General features: G+C 41.9%; 1 protein-coding gene across 2 annotated transcripts in view; it reads left to right on the forward strand.

Moving 5' to 3' along the window:
- Nucleotides 1–26,482, forward strand: part of LOC119652359 (dynein beta chain, ciliary) — a 155,248-nt gene that overhangs the window by 66,212 nt on the left and 62,554 nt on the right. For both annotated transcript variants that reach the window (XM_038056444.1, XM_038056445.1), the window contains exons 13-18: nt 7,306–7,482; nt 7,546–7,920; nt 7,980–8,153; nt 8,228–8,500; nt 8,555–8,584; nt 21,477–22,856. In XM_038056444.1, the coding sequence (XP_037912372.1) occupies nt 7,306–7,482; nt 7,546–7,920; nt 7,980–8,153; nt 8,228–8,500; nt 8,555–8,584; nt 21,477–22,856 (2,409 nt within the window). The remainder of the gene's footprint in view (nt 1–7,305; nt 7,483–7,545; nt 7,921–7,979; nt 8,154–8,227; nt 8,501–8,554; nt 8,585–21,476; nt 22,857–26,482) is intronic.

The raw sequence follows: 26,482 nt of genomic DNA on the forward strand, positions 1-26,482 counted from the left end.
GAACACGAATGTTGACATGAGCGCAGAATAAATTCTGATCCAGCCCCGCGACGTAATACCAAATGGCAGTCCCGCGGGGAGAGTGGAAGGAGAAGGAGGTGGTTTTAGTGGGTAAGAGTCCCACATAACCGTGTGGCAGGAGCCTGCGGTAGCTTTTGAAGCTTTCCACCTTCCATCGGGGAAAAAAAAAAAAAAAAGACAGACAGACAGACGGACAGACAGACAGACAGACGGACAGACAGACATCGAATCGATTCTAATAAGGTTTTTGTTTCACACAAAACCTTAAAAATGCTAGAAATTCCGTAGTTTTCAGTACCACTTGTTTCAAATTGAAAGTTGGTCGTACTATTTTGATCAACTACATTTCATTTCCTTGAAATGCTGAGCGCGTTTGTGATACTGACATAACAAGGTACACATTTGAAAAAAACTTCAAAGTGCCATATTTCCATGAGATTTCCTTCAAAATATAATATTTCCGCGAAATACTGATACGCTCAGTGTATTACTATGTGAATACGTTTATGTACATTGAGCCTTTCTATTGGCTCAACTCATGACAAGCAGTTCCTTTATTATGATTTGTAATAAACTTAATGAAACATAAAAACCACCGAGAAACTTACCCCTAAAATCAATTTTTATCCACATCCACCAAACACTTTTTGCCAGTTCACTAAAATCCAACAAAAAACATGACAGAGTAGATATAATGTGCAATCAAGTGGATTAGAAGTCCAGGGATTAATCTCTAGTCGTAATCAGATATATATATACGTAGACTGTTGTATGGCTCTAGGAAGCTGTACATATATGTACGTTCCGTGTATACTCCCTGCAGCCAGCTCTTCTACTCCCCATGGGGCAGAGAAAACTGTGCACATCGAATACGTATGCAAACATATCCATCTAGGGAAAAAACACTCTTAATTTATGCTTTATTGAACTTTAATCTGAAATTTTTATTCAAAATCGATAGAAAGCGGATTTCTGCAGCGTCTAAATTCTGCTTGGGCTATAACTGCCCATGCAGAATTTAGACGCTTACTCCTACCCCAGTTTACGCTGTTTGCTATGTTATAGTCCATATTTATGTATGCATGCAAGTATTTTTCCAAATAAACAGTTGTGTGTATATTAAACCATAATATCGCCGTCTATTCCAGTGCCGTAGCTGTTTCCACTCTGATGAAAAGAACGCCGAATGGCCAATGTCCTTGCGAACTAACGTTATACATATATACATGTATGTAAAGCCAACAGAATCTAATCGTGCATTCAGAACAATCCTTTTCGTTTCCGCATCGAGGCTTACCTTCACTTGCTTAGTAACACAAAAGCTAACACAATCCACGCCGGTCATGATGGCGAACTTTATTTAAAGCAACTTAAAGGTGAATTCGTCCATACTTCGGCGGAAGTCATGAAATCTTATTAACTGAAAACAAAGTACATATTATACGTAATAAGGCTTGATTCCCATCCATATGGGGGACATCAATAACCACGTCACTGCTGGATATACTCCCACCACGCTTAATCCTCTTCGTGATCCCTGCTTCAATTTTTGTCCTCTTCTTTCAGAAATAAAATTGATTTTTTTACGATTATTGCGAAATATACTCATTTTGAGGAATATTACCGCGTGGCGACCTTCACAATATATACTTACATTTGTAGGAATATATGTTTATAGGTTCCAGGCAGCCCATAGCTCTCTGTTCTGTCACCATGTGTTCACCCACTTCGTGTGTTCTAATAGAGCAGCCCTTTTCCTTTTCCAGTCCTTGAGACGGGAGGGATGGATGCCAGATGGTGAATTACCTTATTTTGGCCAACAAAACGGGCCACGACCAAACACAACACAAGTGTGAAAAATGGTTAAGTAGCCATGATTTCTCGATTCAATATCACATAAACAACTTCCCAACTATTTGTTAGAAGAAAATTCCCTCTGAATTTCCCAGTTCGTTTTCGAAGTGGAATTTATGGCCATAGTGCAGGGTGGGAAGGAACGCAATAAAGAAATATTAATCGGCCTGAATTTATGCTTCTTTGAGTACATACACACTTATATAAACGCTGCGTTAGCAACATCTCAATAAAGGTGTCTGGTCGGGTTCCAGTTCAATGTTGTTTTCCCAAGAGGCTTAATAGCTTTCAGCGAAACGTAAGAAACCCCCAACATTTTATTGCCATGAAATTATAGAAGATTATAGCTATTAGGGTTTGTCTTTTTCCTATTAGCTTAATAGTCCGTTTTTCGCCGCAACTGATTTCATTATCGTGAAAAACGTTGTATGTCACCAGGACACAGTCAGTTGTGACCGGCTTCCTATACCACCCGTCAGGGGCCCTTTTTAAGATAACCTTAAAATCTGTTCTGTCACACGGAATTTGCTTGAAAGCAGCTAAACCTATTGATAAGGAATTTGAGGAGAATGTGTGGTCTATAAGAAACGAGTTACTCGGTTTTGTGGTGAGTTAAAAGAGGGGGGGGGGAGCAGTCGGTATAAAATTTGCATTTCAGAATATGGTTACATGTACATATTACATGCGATACTAAACAAAGAGGCTTAATTAGTGCTTTCCAAAACTCACCTAGCTTTTAATATCTGGTGGAAATTAGGGGTGTTTGAGTCTAAAATCCATGAACCATAAAGAACAGGTCTTGTTCTCGGAATTTATCAAATCAAAATATTTGGTAAAATGATGCATCTGTATGAAATGTAGGTCTCAAAGCGCACACTCAACTAAAGTTAATATTGGTATACGGGTTAACTCTTGACTCAAAGGTGAGCTTTTCTGAGCAAATCAAAGCAGCAGTGAACAAGGCTGCAGCTGGAGTTTCGGCGTTAAGTAGGCTAATGGCAAACATTGAGGCTCCTACGTCTAGCAGGCGACGTCTCCTGATGAATTCAACGCAGTCTGCCCTGCTCTACCGCGCAGAGGTATGGGCTGGCGCTCTTAACAAGTAGGTATATCGTAAACGCCTCGCGCAAGTACAGAAATGGGGAGCTTTGCGGATGGCGTCTGCGTACCACACTGGCTCTAAACCGGCCGTGATGGTGATCGCGGGAGTGACCTCCGTTGCCCTTCTTGCTAAGGAGCGTCAGGCCATGTACAAGCGCAAGGGAGGTGGTTGCTCGCGAAGAACGGCAACGCACTCTAGACGAGTGGCAGCTCTCATGGCAAAATGAAACTAGAGGCAGATGGACTGCGCGGCTCATTGGTAACTTAGGTGCGTGGCTGAATCGAAAGGATGGTGAGACTGACTATTGCCTTAACCAATTTTTAAGTGTGCTTGGGAGTTTTCAGTCTTACCTGCACGAGGCGCGTTCTCCGGATTGAGTGTTTTGCAATGGAGTTGTGGACGACGCCCACCACACTTTTTTTTCTTGTGGAAAGTGGGATGGGGTTCGTCAGCAGCTCTATTTAAACACAGGGGATCTCTCTCCAGACCACATTGTCGAAGAGATGCTGAGGACTGCTGACAGGTGGAACCGTGTTGCCCATTACGTTCGGGTCCTTCTCGTTGCTAAGAAGATAGAACTCGACCGGTGGAGGAGCCGGATGGCAGGGGGTTCCTTGAACTGAACTGTATGGCTACCCATACATACGAAAGAGGAGTGTAAATTTTGTCTTCGCAGAATATGATCATGTGGGGTATTAAATAAAAGGGCTCGGATAGTGCTATGCGAAACTGGTTGTTTCCGATATTGGGTAAAACATAGGGGAGACAGGGCTCAAAATGCGTGTCCCAAAAAGTGAAACAGGTCTCATTTTCAGAACCTATCCAACTGGAAAATCTGAGAAAATCACAGTGATGCATCTATATTAAATCCAAGCTTCAAAATACATCCCTTTCCGGTATCTGCACAAATGAAGTTAATAATAGTATGTTTTAGAAATTTATCGGAAACGCCCCTCCTTAAGTTCATCCCAGAAATACAAAATTTGGAAGCAGCATAGGTGATGATATAAAAGATCAAAGTTCCGCATTTCAGGTAAATTTATTGCACGCTAAGATTTGTATGACGTCATGATCACATAAAGTGAATTTATGTGAATGCCGGGGTCCATGGCCGCGTTTTAGTTTTACTTTTTTTGGCTTTTCTCAGTTATTTAATTAATTGCATATCAAGTGTTAATTGCTCGAGGGAAACATGTGCGGGTGGTAACTGATATAGTAGACATGTGCACCTGGTTACCAGCGTTTTTAATTTACATACATGCTTTTGTGAACAAAAGTAAAGAGGAAATGCATCAAGATGCGTTAGATCAATTTATTAATGCGTTGCAGTGTTTATTTATTTAGTATGAAGATAATATTTCTGTCGTTGATATGTATGTACATAAGTGTATCTTAGAGTTTAGACAAATATTGTATTTGCGGAGTATTTTGTATTCTTAGCTACATTTATACGATGGCAAACGTGCATAATGAGTTACTCACATAAGATGAATACTAAATCTTTTACCTGAAGCGCCAACCTTCCCGTATTCCAATGTCAAAACATTCAGTTGTTTGTGGTTGGCTTGCGCGCTAGTGCAATACATGCATGTCACATCGCGGCTGTTGTGCTGAATGTAGTGTCGCATAGCGCATATGCGGTCGTACTTTAATAGCATAATAATATGAGTTTGTTCTGTGCAATATTACGATCAGTTAAAATTTTCTGGTCCCAATACATATGGCAAAAAAACTATTAAGTACTGCCTGTCCAACGTATCTAAGGTCGAACCACACATCCCGCACTGGTCATTCTCCATCCGCTCTTTCATTATGAGTTTCTTATAAGCCCGGATAGCGACCCTCGCGCCTAGAATGATACACGAAAATCTCATCATCTCTCCGCTGCCAAAGGGCAATTTGTGTAAACGAAATCTTATTATTGCAAAAGCAATTTTCTATCTATTTGTCACGCATTTTTTGGAGGAATAATTATACGCATTAAAGGGAAATTTGGAACTGGAGTTTTGGAATTTGAACTTTATAAGCGAAAATGTGGAGCATATTACTTTTTCACCAAATATAAGAACATAGCTATCGAATAGAAGGTTCCGACTAAAATTTCCCCACTCTCGCTCTTAGTTTTGACATCATTTCTAAAGGACGACTGCAAACCCTCCTCAAGTTCACAGAGAATTTATGAAATTACCCTTGCGCGTAACTTGGATTCGACGCTTGCCTAATTCAAATTCTATCCGAATATCACGGCTAAACAGCATTTTCGTAACAGACAACTTGACGGAATCTAAGTACATCAAGAGCAGCTCGCAATTAACACGTATGCCATATTTGATTGCAAAATCATGTCCTCTACCCATGAAAGTCATGAAAAGGGTTGAGTGTATGCAAAACTAAAACGAACTCAAGGAACTCCTTCCGTCAACATGCCCCTCAGTATGTGGATCGGCTCTGAGGTGTTAATACCGAAGATGAAACAGTGACAAGGTGGTATACCGCCCTTCCATAACTGTCGATGAAAATTTTATTAGCGTCGGATCAATGCGGTACGGATGTAGGACATCGATTAGCCAGGAGTGCGGGACGCTGGCAAAAGCCTTATCGTATTCGACAAAGCAACTAATTTGGCCTTTGGCCTCTGGATACCTGTCGTACAACTACCGAGTCGATAATGAGTTGCTCTTTGCAACCCCTTGAACGAACTCGGCAGCCCTTCTGTTCTTCAAACTGGGGGTCTTGAGCTGTATATTACCATCCACTAATAATGGACGTTTTGATTTTGAAAAGGATTGATAAGCAAGTAATCGGTCTTGTATTCGCGGGTCCTGCACAGTGTTCCTTTTAAAAACAAAGTGGGAATTCCTCAAGCCAATTAATGCCCTGATTCATGCTATGTGCCAACCGTTCGTGTATACTGGTAAATTGTTCATACCAGAAATTGTGCACCCGATCCAGACCAGGTTCCCTCCAGTTTTTCAAGCTGTTTCATGAATTTCGCAAAATTCATGCCAGGCGTAATGGCACGGTGGTTGCCTTCGGAGGTAATCCACCCAGCATGCTTGACGAATAACCCCCAAAGTCCGCTCCAGTATTATTTCGCTTCTGTTTCCAAAAACTGCACTGTCTGAACGCTCTGGGATTTGTTGAGAGATCTGAAAAAAACTCTGCTGGTTCCTCGCGTACTTTCATTCTGGACACGTCTGGAGTGATTTGCGCCATACCGTAGTAGCCGACTGTATACGACAAAATTTTTATTATTATTTTATTTAAATATTTTAGATATTTCTCCTGGAGCATATGCTCTCAGAGGGCCATCCCGGTTCCCATGGTACCAGATAACCTCCGGTGAAGCTTCGTGGCAGAGCCACTTCAGATGAGTTCCTTGCAGACTCAGGTCTGATCGCCCTCCTCGAGTATGTGGGGACTGAACTCATCAACGGGTTAACTGGTCCAATATAGTGGAGAAGGATGCTTTCTACCGGCAATTATACGCAGTTTAGGGGAGGCTCGTAAAGGGCGATCTGAATGCCAAGGTGATAATACCTTGCTCAGACATGTAACGGGAAAACACGGTTTTTTTCGACGGAAACGATAATGGTGGGAAGTTACGTTATTGGTGCCACATTTTTAAAGCACATAGCTTGCAGGAAGTCAGTTGGGTTTCAAATGATTGACACCGTACGAGCAATCAGACTGAAGGTTTTGCTATCAGCAGAAGATTTCAGGATGTACCTAACGAAAGGGACCCTGACATCGGCCTCGAAAGGGATCACCATCTGAAGATTGCTTACTTTCTTTTGCATGTTGCGTCCGCTTCTTCTTGCAGGGTGGAAGGCTTGCGTCTCTGAAGTTTAAAAGATTATTTATATTACCTATAACTATCACTCGGTAGTAACCCTTAGTATCCCGGCCGAGGATATCGATGTGCAAAAAAGCTTCTTATTCGGGTTTTATGCAGGTCATCGCCACGTCCCAAAGGTTCCTCACAATATCACAATCCTGAAACATATCACGGAACTCCTCCAAGCTTCATCGGCAGAGAGAAAGCTGATTTCCGCTCTCAATTCCACCGATATTATTTCTTGTTATCGGTGAAGTTCTTTGTGCTGCCTTGTCCGAAGGACTTGGAGGAGTTTAGTGGACTATGACATCTTTGTTGAAACACCTCGACTACGCTGGTATTATCTATTTGCGCTCTGACCGTGTTGTGGATCTATGGGTTTGGATTTGGAGAGGGAAGCGAGCGCGTCTCTTTTATATATTTTAGAGAAAGTTAATTCCATCAAATTCAGTTTTTGTCAAAGAAAATAATGTTCTCTAATAATTCTTAGGTTGACTGTTACATGGAACTCTTCGAGGAAGCAGAAAATATTGATGACGCTTGTACATTCGAAGGATGGCTTTTAGTCAATGCAAAAACTGCTAAGCACGATTTGCTCAATACTATTTGCAAGCAGGCGAATATCTTCAAAGAGTGCCTTAAACAGCAAATAAAGGAGTGCCTTACAGTATTGAATAAATGTAAAGTTTTTTGCAATTGCTTATTTCAATTTGCATTTTCTTGTTATTAGGCTTTGGAGAAGTTTGTAGCTAATGGGTTACGCACCCTTAACGCTAGCATTGAGAAGGAAGACTTCGATAAATTATGTGAAATTATGCATGTAATGGAACAACTCCAAATGCAGGGAACAAATGTTGAGAACATATTCAAGCCAATGAAGGAATCCGCTGCATTCTTGAATATGTGTAGTGCTAGTTTACCAGACAAAATGATCAGATTGATAGACGAACTACCAAGCCAGTGGAGACTGATAAAGAATACCGCTGACAGAACTTCATACCGAATTAGTTCGGCGTTAGGATATCAGCGGGATGTTACGAGCAAGCAAATAATTCTCCTCACATGTCGATTAGAAAATTATCGAAGGAACTTCATCGATCTACCAGTAAATTATAGGAAAACAACAATTTTATATTTATATCTGCCGTAATAATCTCCTTGCAGATATTCTCCTTCCCCTGCTCAGATGCCTACCAGAAAAGTGATCAAATATTTGCAGAGCTTTGGGAATTTTGTTGCGAAATGGAAATTTTAGAAAGATCTGCGAGATTATTTCAAGTACCACTACCAAACGCAGTAAATCTGAAAAATAGCTTGAAAGATCTGAACTACATAAAGGTAAATAGCTTTTACCTTTCCGAGACAATATATCAAAAGTGAGAAATTTATAATAATTCAAACTTAAAAATTAGCAAGTGTGGGACTTCGCTTACGCAATTGAGTCTTGCATAGATCACTGGAAGGCAACGCCTTGGATGCAAATTGACACGGAGGAAGTTGAGAACGAATGTAAAAAATTTTTCAAGGAGTTGCGAAGCTTGGATAAGAATGTACGTACATTTCAACCATACATTCACACAGAGCAGAATCTTAGAAATTTAACTGCTGCTTTACGAACTACTGCTCAACTTCAGAACAAAGCAGTTTCTGAAAGGCACTGGATGGACCTGATTCGTGCCACAAAGGTATGTCATGCGACATGAAATGTTTGAATTCTGACTTTTATCTTTTTATTTTAGCTTCACAAGGAGCAGCCTATACAATGCCTGGTAATTTGTTTTCCAGCCTACAAATGGTTAACTCAATACTTGTCTAATTGGTTTCTTGTAAAACCTTCTTATTTTCTCGTACGTAAAAAGGTTAGCTACCTGTCAAAAAAGGAAAATAATCTGTTAAATATAACTGTAATGAAAAGATAAGACTTAAGGGGGGTTACGTTAATTCGTACAGAAAAAGACACAAATTGATAATTTCTTTCTGACGATACAGTTAAAATCTATTTATTAATTATAAATCTATTTACTAATAAATAGATTTTAACTGCATTGACCAGTGCATCAAGGCAATGGTAGCAATTATTTGAAAGAGTCTCGGAAGAAAGTAAAATTGCGATTGCCTTCATAGCTCGGTGCCTGGAATATCTAGAAAGGCAAAAATCACAAAATCCAATCAAATCAAATCAAATTTTTCGAAATTTCAATCTTTCACTATTTGCGAACACTTTGAAGTAGAAATCGCGATTTTGGCATCCTGGCTGCCAAATAAACTGCAATCTCAGCGATTACAGAGGGTCCACTCATGTGTTATCTTCGAAGAGGAAAAGGAAATAATTGATGCTCAGCCGCGCCACTAGTAATTCACCATCGTAGCGGTAGTCAACAGTTTTGAGGAGAAACCCAACGATTGTCAACTTTTATTCACCATCTGATGAAGAGCAGATATCTAAGACATTGACGAATACGGCAAGGGGTGCATCCTGCTGGGGGAATGCCAAAAGTGTAGCGTCGACCAAGTGCTTCGAGGATTTGAGCAGCTTCTAGGGACTATAAAATCTCCCACGATTCTTAGTTTCTTAGTACATGAATGGAATGGCCTAGAAATTTCCTTTGCAGCTGAAAAAATCTATAGTTTTCAACGTTAAACGTTAGGCCATTTTCAAGGAAGTGTTGAAAACTAATCTCGGAATATGCCAACTACTCGGCTGTAGAGGCTTCCAGAATCTCGTCCAAGTAGACGAAACAGGAGTTTCTTAGTACGGGGTGGATCAATTTCAAGAAGATTTGCGCAGCGTTACACAGGACAGGGGATACTGCGGTATTTTGGGTCGTCAATGATCTCAAAAATGATGGAAAGAGTGTTGTTTGCGCAGGTTGAAATTTTCTCTGACAATGTAAGGGAGACGGTGGCGTTTATCAGGGATCTATGCTGTATATCCACCAGCAATCTATAGTAACACCCAGCCAAAAAAAAACGCCACGAAAGAATCCTACGCAAACCAAAACTTACGTCTAGGTATACCTGTAGCCATAATTTACGATGGGCGTGGGGTTTTTTGCAGCTAATTTTAACTGCTGAGGGAAAACCTTCCTTGCATATAGATAATTACGCCTACCAAGGGGGTCATATACTACAAGGTTAAGTGCCTCCGCATTTTTAGTAGACGCCGCCGCATCTCTCTAGCAGTGTGTTGGTTCCTAAGAAATTTGCGTGGGCTGTTACATTTAGTGGCCTGATCTGCAAACCTACGACTTCGGAGTTCGATTCGGACCGCGGGGCACGCCCATTTCTCATGACGAACATCAAACGTGTTCCTGCTCTCTCGAACGCAAAACGTTCACCGCTGCCGTCAGTGTGGCCACATTAGCCGCAACCACAACCATTTGCCGTTTCATTTTCGACACGTCGACGGTCTCAAGCGGCACCTTCGCGAACACAGGGGGGTGTTCACCTCGTGAATTGTGTCCCCAATCGCTCCCAACACCTTCAGAAGACTGCTTCCCAAACACACTAGTATAACCTACGTGCCCTCCAGCAGTTGCGGAAGTCACGAGGAGTTCGGTAGCACACAGCCAACCCTGGCTCCACCCAGCTGCTTCATCCCCGAAGTAGTTGACTAGGGCCGTGGCCGATAAGCATCAGATCTCCAAGCAAGTGATTCAGCTTGACGACACCTGCCAGTGGGAACTGCGCCTCCAACTGGAGGAAGCACGCCGCAGCGTTCCACTGACAAAATGGAGGCCTTAATCTTTTCTGAAACGGCAGTTACAACGGCGGAAATTCCCGCGAACTTCTTATTTTTGGGCGACATCCTTCTTTAAACAATTCAATGTGTTACGCTATGGCGCAGAACAACCTAAACCAGAACGAATATAACTCTAATCGCCTATCGTGTTCATTACAAATCAGTTTAACTTTAACTTTTAACTTTAAGTAATACTTATACGATTATACAACCAGATAACTGGATGCACTGACAATACCATAACATATGTCGTATGCGTATGCTCTTCTCTCAAATATATTTTTGGTTAATTTAAGTTCCGAAATAGCCTTAATGTACAATGACGAATTACCGAGTTCTGATTTTTCGAGTTAACTTAGCAGCCCGATAAGCTCTTGTAACTCAGAAAGGTCTCCTGCTGGCACGTGCGGACCGACCGTCACGTGCGTATCTATTTTCGGTTGATTTCGACGGCTCGTGTTCGGACTTGTGTTCCTATTGGGTCTGCGATTTCCGACAGTGGTTCTGGCTACTCTTCTAACTGCGACTCGGTCTTTTCAAAAGGTCCTTTCTAAACTCATTGATAATGTCGATGTCGTAAACACTGCGTTCCTCCCAAATTTTCAGAATGCGATCGACGTCCATGAACAGCTTCTCCTCGTCATAGTGCTCGTTGATGTGTTTGACCAACCTCTTTCACTTCGTTTATCCCGAACGGTATCGAGTTTATTCGATTCGACTATTTGCTACGCAGTTTTCGATGATTCATTGTTGGGGTCAACACTTTATACTATTATACAATTACTTTGTTATTTCACTTTAAAATATACGTATGGGTTATTCTTGTTTTAAGTTAACAACTTTAATCTGCTATAGCACGGTAATTTACTGCATGGAAAGTATTTGAAAAACTTGTTGAAGTACGTGCGGATGAGAATATTAAAAAGGAACTGAATTTGTCTATACGCGCCAATGCTGACTGAATGCCAAAAAAAAAAACAATTAAAAAACTATTCTATGATACTTTTCTCACGACTAATTATTGTAGCGGATAGTTCAGTGGTTAGAACACTGAGTTGTCATACGGAAGGCCGCGGTTCAAATCTCACTGGTGGCAGTGGAATTTGCATCGTGATTTGACGTCGGATATCAGTCGACTCAGCTGTGAATGAGTACTTGAGTCAAATCAGGGTAATAATCTCGGGCGAGCGCAATGCTGACCACATTGCCTCCTAGCGTACCGTTACGGTCTTGGATGAAGTGCTCTAACACACTTCAAAGCCCTGATCAAATATGGATTGTTGCGCCAATTATTATTAATTATTGTAGCTTAACTCACACTTAACGCACGTAAGAAAAAAAAACTCTCTAATGAAGTCTCTGCCGGGTATCGCTTTTCAAACGGCCCCTGGACGCCCACTCTTGGCGCACTCGACGGACACCTAACATCGCTTCACCACACTCCACATCAGAGAACAGCCGCTAAACTAAACTCTGCACAATGCTCTAAAATGATTAGCAAGCTGGTGATGTGGCCAGTGCAGGAGAGAGAGAGAGCGGTAACTAGCACACTACACTCTCTGTCGATCAGGCTTCCGAGATTTTCTTTAATGGGTCTTTCGACGGTGGGAAGCACGCATTGTTGCACGTAAGACGTGGGCACTTTTTCAGAATCTTGACTCTTATCCCGTTCTTGTAGTATATCTGATAGAAATCGCTGCAACCCAGGTGATTCATGAGCGATTATAGGACAGGCGCATCTTAACTTGCAGCGATAGTCGAGTTGCGTTGACGGCGTTAAGTAGCCTTTTGAACATCGCCAACTTCGTTCAGGAATATAGAAACCGATTGAACTCTATTTCTAGATACAATACAGCGATAATATTACTTTGCGAACTTAGTCACCGCGGCGTAGAGGGAAATGAAATTTTGGATGTTTTATCAAAGGGAAATTCAATTGTCGGGACCAGAACTAGCAATTGAAGTGTCAGTAGGTTAATGTTGCTAACAAAAACTGGGAACAAGTTTCCTATAAAGAAGAGTGACAGAACCTAAATGCAGCTAAACACAGTCAGTCGGAACCAGACACACATAATGCAAAGTTTATTCTGTCAAAAGCCAGGAAGACATCCACAAGTGTTGTACGCATTCTGATTGTCAAAATTCACCACCTATACATGCCTTCAGGAGTTTTACAAAATGATACGAGCCCCAATCGCAAATTGCAACCCTGCGGACTCCTTTTCGAACATCAGATTTTTATGGGATTGAGCACCGTAATATGTCACACAATTGTTAGCTATTTACACTTCCGCGTGATGTCTGTACACTGCTCCACAGGGATCCCTATAGGGGTAATGTGATCAGCGCAGCGGGATCCAGAACGGCATTCAGTCTGCGATCGATCATTCTTTCGAATTGTACTTTGATGCATTACAGGATAATTTAACTCGCATTTTCAGCACAAAGCATACAAATACCCCTCATTGCGTTGAACACGGATGCCCTCCGCAATTCAAAACAAGTCGGGATTCCGAACGCTGGCCGCTAGGTATAAAGTTTTTGTGTTTTGTTCTTATGTGAGGAACTTTCTAAGCACGGTCGTCCATTCGTACATAGCTAAAAATGCAAAATATTCCTTCACCGATTGCTAAACTTTATATATATATATAGTTAAAAAAGCCCACGGACCCTCTTCCCGTCCAACCGGACCGAGGGGCGACCAGCCTAAGGATGGGCTGAATGCAACATCTAAAGGTCCGCATCACAGCGATGATGCGTTTTAACGCAAAGTGTGTGCGACCATGCGAAAATGTATTACTATATCCCGATTGTCGCAAACACTTCAGCCAATGACGCGGTGGTTCTACACTACAGAGACATGGATCTTATATCGAAGACAGTGCGGATTAAGACTGAAACCCATTAGGTCAGATTGTTACCGGACAGGACTCTTCGGACTATACCACAGCTTGAAAGGATATATATATATATACCTGGCGTACCAGGTTTATCCTCAACTGAGTTGCACACGCAGAGCTGCATGCGACCAGGCGCGTGTCATGGATTGCAGATAATGACATGACGAATATCGCAAGTTAATCTTGTAAATAAGTAGCCGCGAACAAGCAGAACGTTTCCCTTTGTGTTCGTCCTCCCTTACCGATTCTTCCCGTTCAGGGGGAGTAAACCTCCTTAACAAATCCGTAATCCGGGGTGAAGGGATCGACGCGCCGGATGAATGTGACGTTACACTGTATTTCAGCGGCTCCCCTCCAAATACCTTCCCTACCTTTGGAGGTGACCATGGAACGTTGCAACATTGGTGCTCTGTTGCAGGGTTGACTGCCTCCCCAACACTCGTGGGAACAAAATTGGGGAAAATATTTCAAATTCTTTTAATGGGACCCCAGGGACACGAAGACAGTACCCAACACGGTTAACGGTCGTTCAACAACATCATCTTCGCTCTTGGATGTTTTGGCGGTTATGCCGTCAACCACCAGGGACGGGAGACATAGGCGTCATATGGTTTGGACGAACCAACTTAACGAATTTATCGTCCGCGGCTATTACCGTGTCACGGATTTGGAACGGAATCCATCAGGGTACAGACATCCACTACATGACGCGTTCATAACCCGATTTCCATAGCTAAGTCATGTTCCGGAACAGAACGTCGTCAACCAGTACCGGGTGATAGTGAATAACAACCGAGTTGCCTTACCAACTAGGCAACAAATCTTCCAAGAGGTTTCACTTGAGCTCGGGTTGGAGTCATCAAATTACCGGACTAGTCAAAGGAGTAACACAAGTACTCCACCTGTAAGGCACTCCATGAATCCAGTAGTCAGGAGAAGCTTAGTAACTGGGGATGTCGACCTAATTTATAATGAGGCTTTGACCGCATTCCAGTTCGCATTCACAGAGTATGCTGAGATTCTCCCAGACGATAGGCCAAAGATCCCAAAACTGAAGTTTACTTCGGCAACTACTAACATCATTGCTGCCGTTGATAGAATTTTGGCTGATCGTTTGGCTAGCGAGATTACTGCTACAGAGGTTCACAGCCTGATCTACGTTGCAGCTGCAACGGTTATCCGTCTCCATAATCAACATCTTAGAGCGAATAACAGAGGTATGCGCAGAAGTACTTTACCGTTCTGGGTGTTTCTACTCAACAGAAGAGTCGAAAAGTTGAGAAAGGAGATTGGTCGTGTCACGCAAGCACTCCTTGGAAATCCATCGCCAAAGGTGCACAGATGCGTTGCGAACATCATTGGAAACTACCATCTGTCCAATGATATGCGAATCGAAGAAATCCTCGAAGTGCTGAAGCAGAAACTTGCGGTATGCTCCAATCGCATCCGTAAATATCGAAAGAGCTTTCAGCGAAGGATAGACAACACCTTGTTCTTCCAGAACCAACTGGGATTCTACAAACATCTCACCCACTCAGATAGGGAAAGTAACCTCGATCTGGATCAGGCAGAAGATTTCTGGAGAAGTGTTTGGAGCGAATCCAGCCGTTGCAATTTAGCAGCAGCGTAGCTCCCACACCTTATGCGTTCATGCGAGGCCCTCCCCGAAATGACCATGCCTCACGTAACTGAAGTCGACGTAGAAGCAGCCCTTGACAAGGGAGGTAACTGGAAGGCGCCAGGAGTTGACAAAATTCACAACTTCTAGCTGAAGCGGTTCAAGAGCACTCACAGGATATTGGCAAATCAATCTAATCAGATGATTGCCGATCCTGATTTAGATCCACCATTTTTCACCAAGGAGATAACTTTCCTCATCCCCAAGGAACAGGGTGCCTCTTTCCCTTCAAAATGTCGACCAATTACTTCTCCTCCTATGCGCAAAAGGCTCCCAAGGCTGCAAAGAACAGCTTATAATCGATACGGTCGCGGTAAAGCAGGCTGTCCATCAGAAACGAAACATCTCGACAGCCTACATCGATTATAAATCAGCCTTTGACTCCATATCACATTCGTGGTTACTACAAGTGTGACGAAAAATTGAGGATCACTATCCCACGTCATCAGGGAGGAGGGGGGGTACTTGACTTAGAAACGTTGCACTACAATCAAGTGCATCCTCTTCGAGAGTTTTTCTTTGAGAAACAATCATCTAGCCAAATACATCAGGCTACCGTCATGGCAGGTAATAAATTATCTCCTTTGAACTTGGGAAGCAGAGAATGGGATCCCATGTCGAATGTTACTTCAGTCCAACAGAAGATCGACATGTGGAAAGAGAAACCCGTTCACGGAGGTCATATCAAAAATTTGTTGTTATCAGGCATTGACATCGAAGCCTCCAACAAATGGTTGACTAATGGTGTACTTTTCTATAAGACCGAAGCATTCCTAACTTCAATTCAGGATGCTTCGCTCCCAACAAAAAATTATAAACGATACATTCTTCACGATTCCTCAATCACCAACTCCAGTTATAGGTTGTGCAACTGTGAAGAGGAGACCATCCAGCACATAACATCTGCGTGCAGGATGTTGGGCAGTACCGAGTACACCAATCGTCATAACTCCGTCTGCAAGATTCTCCATGAAAACCTTGCGTTGAAGTATAACTTAGTGGCAACCATCCTTACTTATAGTCTGAAGACATTGCAAGGACTATAAAGAACAATACCGTATGGAGACCATTAAAACCGCCATGTGTGCCGTATATACATTGGCAGTAAGTGTCGATAAGATGATTTAACTCTGCTCTGTTCCCATGGTCACCAAAATAACAATTCCTCCGCTATGTTTCACGAGATTCGGGAAACGCCAAACCATGGCCAAATCATAACATTCCACTGTCAGAGCGCGAACGCATAGAGTGCATAACCTTTCGCCCCTCTGTCTCTGTTGGTTTTCATCAAGGAAGCGCCCTCACAACACCCCTCTTTGTCCTTGTTATGGACACCGTCATAGGGTCATCCAACCTCCAACGCCCTATACATTGCTTTACGCAGGTGATGTTTTCCTAGCACCACATATCAACAAGTCGCGAAACCGGAAGCTTGACGCTTCAGGTATAAAAGGTTTTGTGTTTCCCTATGTGAGGAGCATAACGTAGTTCTCCATTAGCTTATAGCGTTGATCCATCTCGGATCAACGCTGTTCTGGGCAGGTTACTGCCATTGCCAGAACTGAGCGATTTAAATATTTCGAACGGCAGGTTACTGCCATTGCCAGAACTCAGCGATTTAAATATCTCGAGTCTGCCGATTGCTATTAGCCGATGGAGAACTGCGTAATGAAATTGTTTCACGCATTAACGCAACCTGGATGAAGTGGCATTCCCCAACTGGTGTTCTTTGTGATCGACGTATCAGCGCACGTCTCAAATCTAAAATTTACTGCAATGTCGTCCGTCTGCCGCCCTCTAAAGTTCTGAGTTTTGGCCAACTATAAACGACAATGAACGGCGTCTTGCGGTAATGGGAACGAAGATGTTGCATTGCACTGGTAGCGTGACATGTTTTTATCATGTATGAAATGAGAATAGCCGCGATCTATATGGGTTTGCACCGATCGTGGGAAAACTGCGAGAAAGGCGTTTTCGATGGTGTGGTCACGTAATTCACACGAACGAGAATTCAATAACCAGTATTGGTCAGAACATCGAAGTCAATGGTAAGCAACCGAAAAGCCGGCCAAAACAATGGTGGCGTGATACACTGGATGGGGACTTAAAGGTCTGGAGATTACATCTTGATCAGGCATTTGATAAAATAAAATGACGAAACCGATCACGACGAGCCGACCCCGCTTGTGAACTGAAGGCTGAAGAAAAAGATTCGAGGAGCGACGAGTGCACGACAGCTCCGTGTCACATAGCTAAAAATTCCAATGCCCTCTATTTTCTAGAAAGCGATTTAAAAAAATCATTTGATGGAGAGCTCTGTATTGATAATAGTCAACCTCATACAGTTCACATTCTGAGTTTAATATTATTAGCAAATGCCAAGAATTTAACCAACATCAAATATAAAACAAGTCGGAATACCGGAAGCTCGTGCTTCAGGTATAAAGGTTTTGTGTTCATCTTAAGTAGGAAATTTCAACGTACATTTTTCTATCCGTATATAACTACAAATTCAACATAATCTTTCATATTTTTCCAAACTACGAGACATACGTACATATTACAGCCATAGATATTCCGCTCACCCTAAACAAACAAACTGCCAATTTCCGAATGCTGTACACATATATGCACGTATATAAATGGATCGTACCCATATTTCCGATTTACTTCTTATATCTATTTGAATTAGGCACTACCCGCAAAGTTCATTAGCACGCATATATTATATACCTACATACACACATGTCTGGTTCACAAATAACTAAAAAACTAAAACAAAATAATTCTCTGCGACCCAATTCAAAAGAACTCATTTCGTTGTTGTATTGACGAATTGATATGTGATGATGACGTCATGCAGGTTGTAAAGTGCACGAAATACACAAAAAAATGTGAAGTTTCACCCCCTATAACTTTGTTAATAATGGTTGGATTTTCTTCAAACTTGACCAAACTGTGCATTATGTTACACGCATGCCAAATTTTGTACTTCTGGGGTGAACATAAGGGGAGTGCTGGGTAAATTACTAAAATGTGGAAATATACTATTATTAACTTTATTTGTGCAGATATCGGAACCGGATATATTTTGAGGACTAGATTTAGTAGAGATGCACCACTGTGATTTTTTTCAGATTTTTCGGTTGGATAGGTTCTGAGAACGAGACCTGTTACACTTTTTGGGGGTCATATTTTGAGCCCTCACTCCCCTACGTTTCACCCAAAGTCAAATATTGAACCAGTTTCGAAAAGTACTAATTGAGACCTTTCATTTGATACCCCACATGGCTACATTCTGCGAAAGAAAAATTTGCACCCTCCATTCACATGTATGGGTAACCCCCCCTTAAACTTAACACAAAATGGCACCACTTACTGCATGTAAAGGGAACACCAGATTACATACTCTCATCAATTTTCGTGACAATCGGTCCAGCCGTTTCCGAATAAATCGGGTGTGACAGACAGACAGACAGACAGGCAGACAGACAGACAGACGGACAGACACCGTCTCGATTCTAATAAGGTTTTGTTTCACACAAAACCTTAAAAAGGGCTAGGGAGAATTAGATTCTCCTTGAATGGAATTTTAATATTTCATTCGAATTTCAATTATTCTCGTTAATTATGACGTCAGCGTCTTATTTGCATCGCTTAGGATGGTGTTAATTAGCATGAAATTGGTAAGTTTGAACTTCTATAACTTTGACACTACAATTGGATTTTCATGGAACTTGGCATGTGTATCCACGAGACTGTCCTCTATGCCGGTGCTATGCCCTTGGATGAACCCAAGAGGAGTTTTTTAGTCGATTTCTAAAAGTTGATAATATACTATTAGTAAATTTATTTGAGCAGATACCGGAACGGGAAATCTCTCGAAGATTAGATTTCACCTAAGTGTTTTACAGAAAACTGCAGATAAGTAGATTCTTCCTAAATGCTACTTTAATATTTCAGGCGAGTGCCAATTATTCTCGTTAATTATGACGTCAGCATCTTATTTGCATGGCTTTGAAAGCAGTCAATTCGCGCGAAATTGCTAAGTTTGAATCGCTATAACTTTGACGTTAATGGCCGTATTTCCACGAAATTTAGCACGTATATTGGAAATATTGTCCTCTATGCTGGTACATTCGGAAGTCCTAGGATGAATTTAAGGGGGTTTTCAGTAAATTTCTAAAAAGTAGTAATATACATATAGTAAGTTTATTTGAGCAGATATCGGAATGGGACATATTTTGAAGCCTAGATTTCATCTAAGCACACCACCCTGATTTTTTCGGATTTTTAGGTTGGGTAGTTTCGGAAAATGAGTCCTGTCTCACTTTAAGTGCGAACATTTTGACTCGTTACTCACGCATTTTAAAATTCACGCCAAAAACTAATATCAGATTCAGAAAGTACTAACCGAGACCATTCATTTGATACCCCACATAATGATATTTGATGAACAAATTTGTACACCTCCCCTGTGCATAAATGGGGAGCCCCTCTTCAAACTCCACGTAAATTTATGTCACTCATTGGATGCGTGGCATTTCATAGTTCCTATATGTCCAACAAATGTCGTTTGGATCGTCTTAGCAGACAGTGAATCGATTTTAATAAGGTTTTGTTTTGCGCAAAACCTTAAAAAAAGGTTTTGACTTGTAAGGTGTAGCAAAATATAGAACTGCCAACTGGTCGCAATCTCGTTCTTGGTTTGGTCGAAGATATCCCACCTATTTGATTGAATAGTGCCAATTAGATCCAATTTATATGGCTGGGTGGTCAAACAACCATCCTGAGTGCCCAAAGACGACCTAGAGGGAAGTGACCGTGAATGTCTGCTTACAAATGCTGAAGCTCCATGAAAGTGCTTGGTTGACAAATTCTTGCGCGCCTCTGTGCTAACCAGGCTCGGGAATGTAGGGGTCCTTTGAGCGCTTCGACCCCTCACGTGTCATTTTTACAAAATTACCGTGTCTGTATCAATGCGTGGGTCCGCACCGAATTTTAAAAAAAAACTTAATGAACAAGGGAATTCGCGACGCCCTAACGAGATAAACAAAAAAGCTAGCTAAACCTGGAAAATAAAAAAAACAGCTTGACCGCGCGTGGAGCCAAAGTACAAATGGAGAGCTTTCATTTGATACCCTACACGACTATATCCGGTGAAAAAAATTGTTGAATCCCCCCTTTGCATGCACTCGCTGCATGCGTGGGATTCATAGTTCCCATCCGTCCACCAAATTTCGTTCGGATCGGTTTAGCCGTTTTGGAGAAAAATGCGTGCGGCAGACAAACAGGCAGATAGACATTAAATCGCAACTTATCCATGCAACACGGTCTTAGATTGAATAAATGAGTAAATAAAATAAATAAATCTGAATTTTTGTCGACCAATCCGCATGAAACAGGCACAATCATTGTCAGCGGCAGTGTTTTGCCCAGAACTGAGCGATTTAAATACCTCGGGTCAACGCTATCAGTCAATGGAGAACTACATTATGAAATTGCTTCACGCATTAACGCAATCTGGATAAAGTGGCTTTTCACAACTGGGGTTCTTTAAAAATTTACCGCAATGTCGTCCGTCCTGTCGCTCTTTATGGTTCTGAGTGTTGGCCGACTATAAAAAACAATGAAAGGCGTTGCACTAATGGCGTCACACGTTTTGAACACATTCGAAATGAGGATATCCGCGATCGATATGGGGTTGCACCGATCGTGGAAAAATTGCGATTTCGATGGTATGGTCACGTAATTCGCGCTAACGAGAATTCGCTTGCCAAGATTGGTCTGAACATCGAAGTCGATGGTAAATGACCAAAAGGCTGGCCGAAACAATGGTGGCTTCATACGCTGGATGGGGGTTTAAAAGCCTCGAAATTGCATCCGGATCAGGCATTTAATAGAGCCAAATGGGGAGACTGATCACGACGAGCCGACCCCGCTTGTGAATAGACCAAAGGCTAAAGAAAAAGAAGATTTATAAACGTTTCTGAGAAAAGTGCGTGTGCGTGGTGAAACGATTTTAATAATGTTTTATTATACACAAAATCTTTGTTATCGCTCAAACTACTTAGCGAGAAACCTGCATAACGCACAATTCCTCCGCCTGAGAGGCAGTAATATCTGAATATATTAAACTTTATCTTTTGATCACTCGAATATAATAGTCTGAAAATTTAATGCCTGCTCCATTGGTATAAAGAATTCAAAGAATAATAAGGAATATATATTGAAAAAATTGCTATGTTTCGTTATGCAGTTAAATGAAGTATTATTCAACTACTTTAGTGTTTCATTTGAATGTAAATACTAATAGACAATTTTTCCCTTTTTCCCAAAAGATGTCTTACAAAACCAATCCGTTGGCGACTTTCCATCAACTCCTTGCTTTGAATCTACACTCCTTCGAGGAAGAAGTTACGAATATTGTGGATAAAGCAGTAAAGGAACTTGCAGTTTCCAATATTCTTGCAGACATCGAATGCAAGTGGGTCAACGTCGAATTCGAATATGAACCTCATGATCGTCGAGACATCCACCTACCCAAAGTATCTGAAGAATTTATTGAGAACCTCGAAGAAAGTCAATTGCAGCTGCAAATAGCCAGTTCTTCTAAGCATACAGAATACATTATGCCTCAAATAAAACGCTGGCAAAACAGACTGCTCAGCATCGATCAGTTGATTACCCTTTGGTTAGAGGTGCAACGAAAGTGGGTGTACCTGGAAAACATATTCGTTGGCTCTGAGGACTTGTGCATTCAGATTCCGCAGGGCTCAAGCCCATTTGAAGACATTGACCAGGACTTTGCTAATATGATTAAGGAAATGGTCACGGCCAGAAAAATGCTGCGTATAATAGAGAATAAAGAGTTGTTTGACAACCTGCAGGAACTGTTAGACGACCTTAACAAGTGCGAAAAAGCGTTAAACAATTACCTCGAAATGAAAAGATTGGCATTTCCAAGGTTCTACTTCCTCTCATCCGCAGATCTGCTTGATATCCTTTCTAATGGAAGCAATCCAGCCCTCGTGGAGCGTCATTTGACTAAACTTTTTGATTCACTTGCTGGTCTTCATTTCGAACTAAATACAAAAGTGGCAGTGACTATGATTTCTAAGGAAAACCACGAGCAAGTAAGCTTCTATGAACCTTGCAACTGTTCTGGAAAAGTGGAGGATTGGTTGCAGCGATTGATTCTGTGTATGAAAAACACACTACGTATGCTATTTGAAGCTGCGCTTGCAGAGTATAATGATAAGACCTGTGAGCAATGGTTGATGGATTGGCCGGCCCAAGTGGCACTTTGTTGTGAACAAATCAAATGGACATCTTCCGTCAATCACGCTTTCGTCCTACAACAGGAAGGCTATGAAAATGCCATGAAAGAATATTATCGGAAGCAAATATCTCAGCTTAATGCATTGATCACTTTATTATTGGGTGATTTGAGCCCAGGGAGCAGGCAAAAGATCATGACCATCTGCACCATAGCTGTCCATTGTAGAGACGTTGTTTTGAAAATTATTCAAGCCAGAGTGGAGGGAGTGTCTTCCTTTCAATGGCAAAGTCAGTTGAGGCATCGATGGAATGAGAATGTTCGCGAATGCTTTGCTAACATTTGCGATGCTGAATTTATCTATGCTTATGAATATTTAGGTAATACTACCAGACTAGTTGTGACACCACTCACGGATCGATGTTATATCACCTTAACTCAAGTAAGTCTAGCTTCTCGTGCAGGTAAGCTTTAAAATTTAATAGATCTTGGGAATACAATCTATTCCAGGATGAATTACATCATGCAACATGCAGCAGCAAAATGTGATAATTTAATATTTAATAACATAATATTATTAATTTGTTCGAATAGGTTGGATGATGAGATGTATTGGGAGGCATTTTTTAGGGAGGTGGAAGTGAAAATCTTAAAAAGACGCTACGGCGCCAGGCTGCAGCAGTGTTTGGAATTCACAGTCACTAAAACACCCCCACTTCTCCACTCATTTCCTCGCGGGGTCAAAATCAAATATTTCGCGGAGAGGGTGACGCGTCCAAAGCGCTTTCCGGGCTCATTGCACTTAGAAACTTAGAGTTTCATTTGAATTGTGGCTATTGCGGTGTTCACTATCAATACAATTCGACTTTGATCCCAGTATTTATCATCCTCTAGAATGTTAATTTCTGCATTGAGAGCATCGTCTTCTCTCCTCCACGTATCTCGGATAATGGAACATACAGCAGAGCATTCGGGGTAGCCAGGAGACATCCAATCCAAAGCGATGTAAATACTTTCTGCAATCACTATGTGCCAAGATGGTGGTAATTCAATTCCCTGTCCTTTTGCTCCACACATTCCCCAACAAAAGAGATCAGTGTTTAGGTCAAGCGATCCTTTCTAATGGCTTTTCGGAAGTCAGCAATCACCCCGGATGTGTCGCTAGAAGATCCAAGGGGATATTTCCCGCGATGCGCGACATTGCTTCACCTGATGAAAAATTTCATTACGATAGCCCGATATGGCGAACTCACCCTTTTTCAGTTCACAACATTGTCCAATGCTCCCACTCAAATAGGAGCCGCGTATATATAACTAGTATTTGTTGTTTTGAAACTGAACTGGCATCACTCATTCATTCTGAGCCGACCTTGTCATCGCCAACCTAAATGCTGGCAGTTTTATTTACCTGCGATGGGTAACCAGGGCCAACATCTTCCCACAAGTTTCCAAAAATAGATAGCGCAATTTGAAGAGGCCATGTAATTTTTGATTTTAGCAGAATCGACCTTTGTCTCTTCCACTAAATGGGAAATACTTTTCCACAGAGCATGATTCAAATTGGCTTTTGAGCCGTTCGGGTTGGATCTCACTAGCCAATTTGAGGGCTTTGTTCGGAATCTCATAAAATCCGGAAATCCTGTTATCTCCAATTGGTCCACAGAACACTCACAGTTCCTCCTGGGTCATTCGGAAGATCTAGCACCGCAACCGTTCCAACTCGGCACCGGGGGTATGTCACTTGATACTCCAAATGCAACACTTTGAATTCCCCTGTAATTCAACTTATGCTCAGCGAACCAATGCCTGACGACTGGCAAAGAGACACTATCGGTGTTCAACATAAAAAGGGAGATATCACGCAGTGCAGCTATTATAGAGGTATCACGTTACCGAGTACCATTTATAAGATATTCTCCTCACAACACAATTGGCCCATACCAAAGAGGCTTCATTCCAGGCAAATCAGAAACACATCAGATTTTCTCTGTGCGGCAAGCGATGGGAAAACTGTTGGAATATGGACATCTTTTCATCGACTTTAAAGCAGCCTATGAGGGCATAGCCCGGGTAAAACTGTACAAGGCCATGAAAAAATTCGGTATCCCGACGAAATTCATAAGACTGACTAGGCCCCTACATGAGAATGGACGATTCCGTGGCCTACATAACGAAGAAATCTATGAGCGATACGACGACCATCTGGTTGTGGATAAAACCCGGCTCAAAATGTTGCGGTGGGCGGGTCACTTAATCCGTATAGATGAGAATGATTCACTACGCAAATTCTATAAGGGTAATACCTATGGTAGAAAAAGAGGACGAGGCAGACCCTGCCTGAGTAGGAGCGATGGCGTAGGTCAGGACGCCAGACAGCTTTTAGGGATATCGAATTGGTGGGCCTCGGCGCAAAACCAGGATCTCTGAAGTTCCTTATTAAGCAAGGCCTAGGCCGGATACCGGTTGTTGTGCCGTTGATGATGATAATGAGTAATTATCTTAGCACTGTCTTCTCTAGTTTTCCAATACCAAATTGTCCAGTATCTTTGTATACTGGTTATTATTGCACTAGGGCGGCCTTAGCAGCTGTTGATATGGATTGATTTTTGCCTTTACAGGTGTTGAGTTGGCCAGGAATGGTTTAAGTTGATTTTTAGTAACCTCATTTAAAGATACGATTCAACTCCCTCTTTTACACGAGTCACCTGCCGCTGCCAGTTGTACCCTCTCTCTTTCTCCTTGCGTAACATGAATCACGGGCCTCCAGTGCAATATTGAATGAAATGGCACTTTTCTCGAAACTTCATGCATCTTTTTGATCTTTCAGATATGAGTGGGTGAAAGCACGTCTGGTAGAAGGAGCTCTATCGTAGACTTTGGGATCGAGATCGGCTCTCTCCTGACGGAATATGGTAACTTCTCTTCTCTTCTCCAAGAACCTTCCTTCCAGTCAAGGTTGTGCTTTCCATGGAACAGATTCAGAGGATTGGCTTCATGTCATCTATTTTGTACATTCGCAGTCTATTCGACATTTGCGTTCTTGTAGTGAATGATATCTTTGATTTTCGCCAGGGCGTAAATGGTATCTTCGACTTTGCCGGCTACAGATGGACTTCCTCGGCGTTGCGTCCTTTGCAATAGTGGACAGCCAGCAATTCTGTGCCTGTGTTAGTGTTGTTTTGTGGCACCTTACGTGTCTTTTCTTCTTTTTCTTCAGCCAATATCGGGGTCGGCTTGTATTGATTGAAGTTCCAAAGGCTTTCAAATTACCATCTAACGTTTGAACCCATCTTTGTTTCGGCAGGCCCTTTGGTCGTTTCCCATTTACTTTGATATTCAGACCAATCTTGGCAAGAGAGTTCTCGTCAACACGAATTACATGCCCATATCATCAAAGATGCCTCTACCACGGTTTTTCCACGATCGGTCTAACGCCCTGACAATTCCGGGTTTTCTCACTTTAGATGCAATTATGACGTATTTCGTCAGTAGTCCAACGGAACATCTGTGTCTCTATTAACGCAAGACGCCGTTCATCATGGTCTTTTATACTGGTATGAATGTTTAACCTACACTTAATGTAAACCAGTACCGCGAAGTGAATCACGGTGACCGCCACATTAATCCGTGTCCGAAGGTGACCGTGGGATTATGCCTGCAGGATAGCTAACCCCCTGAACCTTCATGTTCCTCCAGTGTGCCAAAGATATATTCCCGCGATATTATTTATTTATCTAGGTCCTTGTATTTTCTCAGGTTTAAACCTCCGCTTGACCTAACACTTTTGTAAATTTAAATTAGACCTCCTCTTAGTATCTGCCTTACACGCCATATATTAAGGAACTCGCTTAAACCATCACTATTGCGCTTTTCCGGTTTTTTACCTACTTTATCTACTAAAGGTGTCATCTAAGTTTCTTGCATGATTTTTCCAGTTAATATTTGGGTGTTTTTCTCCTCAACTGTCCCCAATAGTAGCCCGAATATTCTAGAGGATGTAAACCTTCATAATTCATTTATGAGTGAAACAAACACTGATTCCTTTCCGGCTCCCGCGGCTAATCTCGA

Source organism: Hermetia illucens, chromosome 3, assembly GCF_905115235.1.
Source record: "Hermetia illucens chromosome 3, iHerIll2.2.curated.20191125, whole genome shotgun sequence".
NCBI lineage: Eukaryota > Metazoa > Arthropoda > Insecta > Diptera > Stratiomyidae > Hermetia > Hermetia illucens.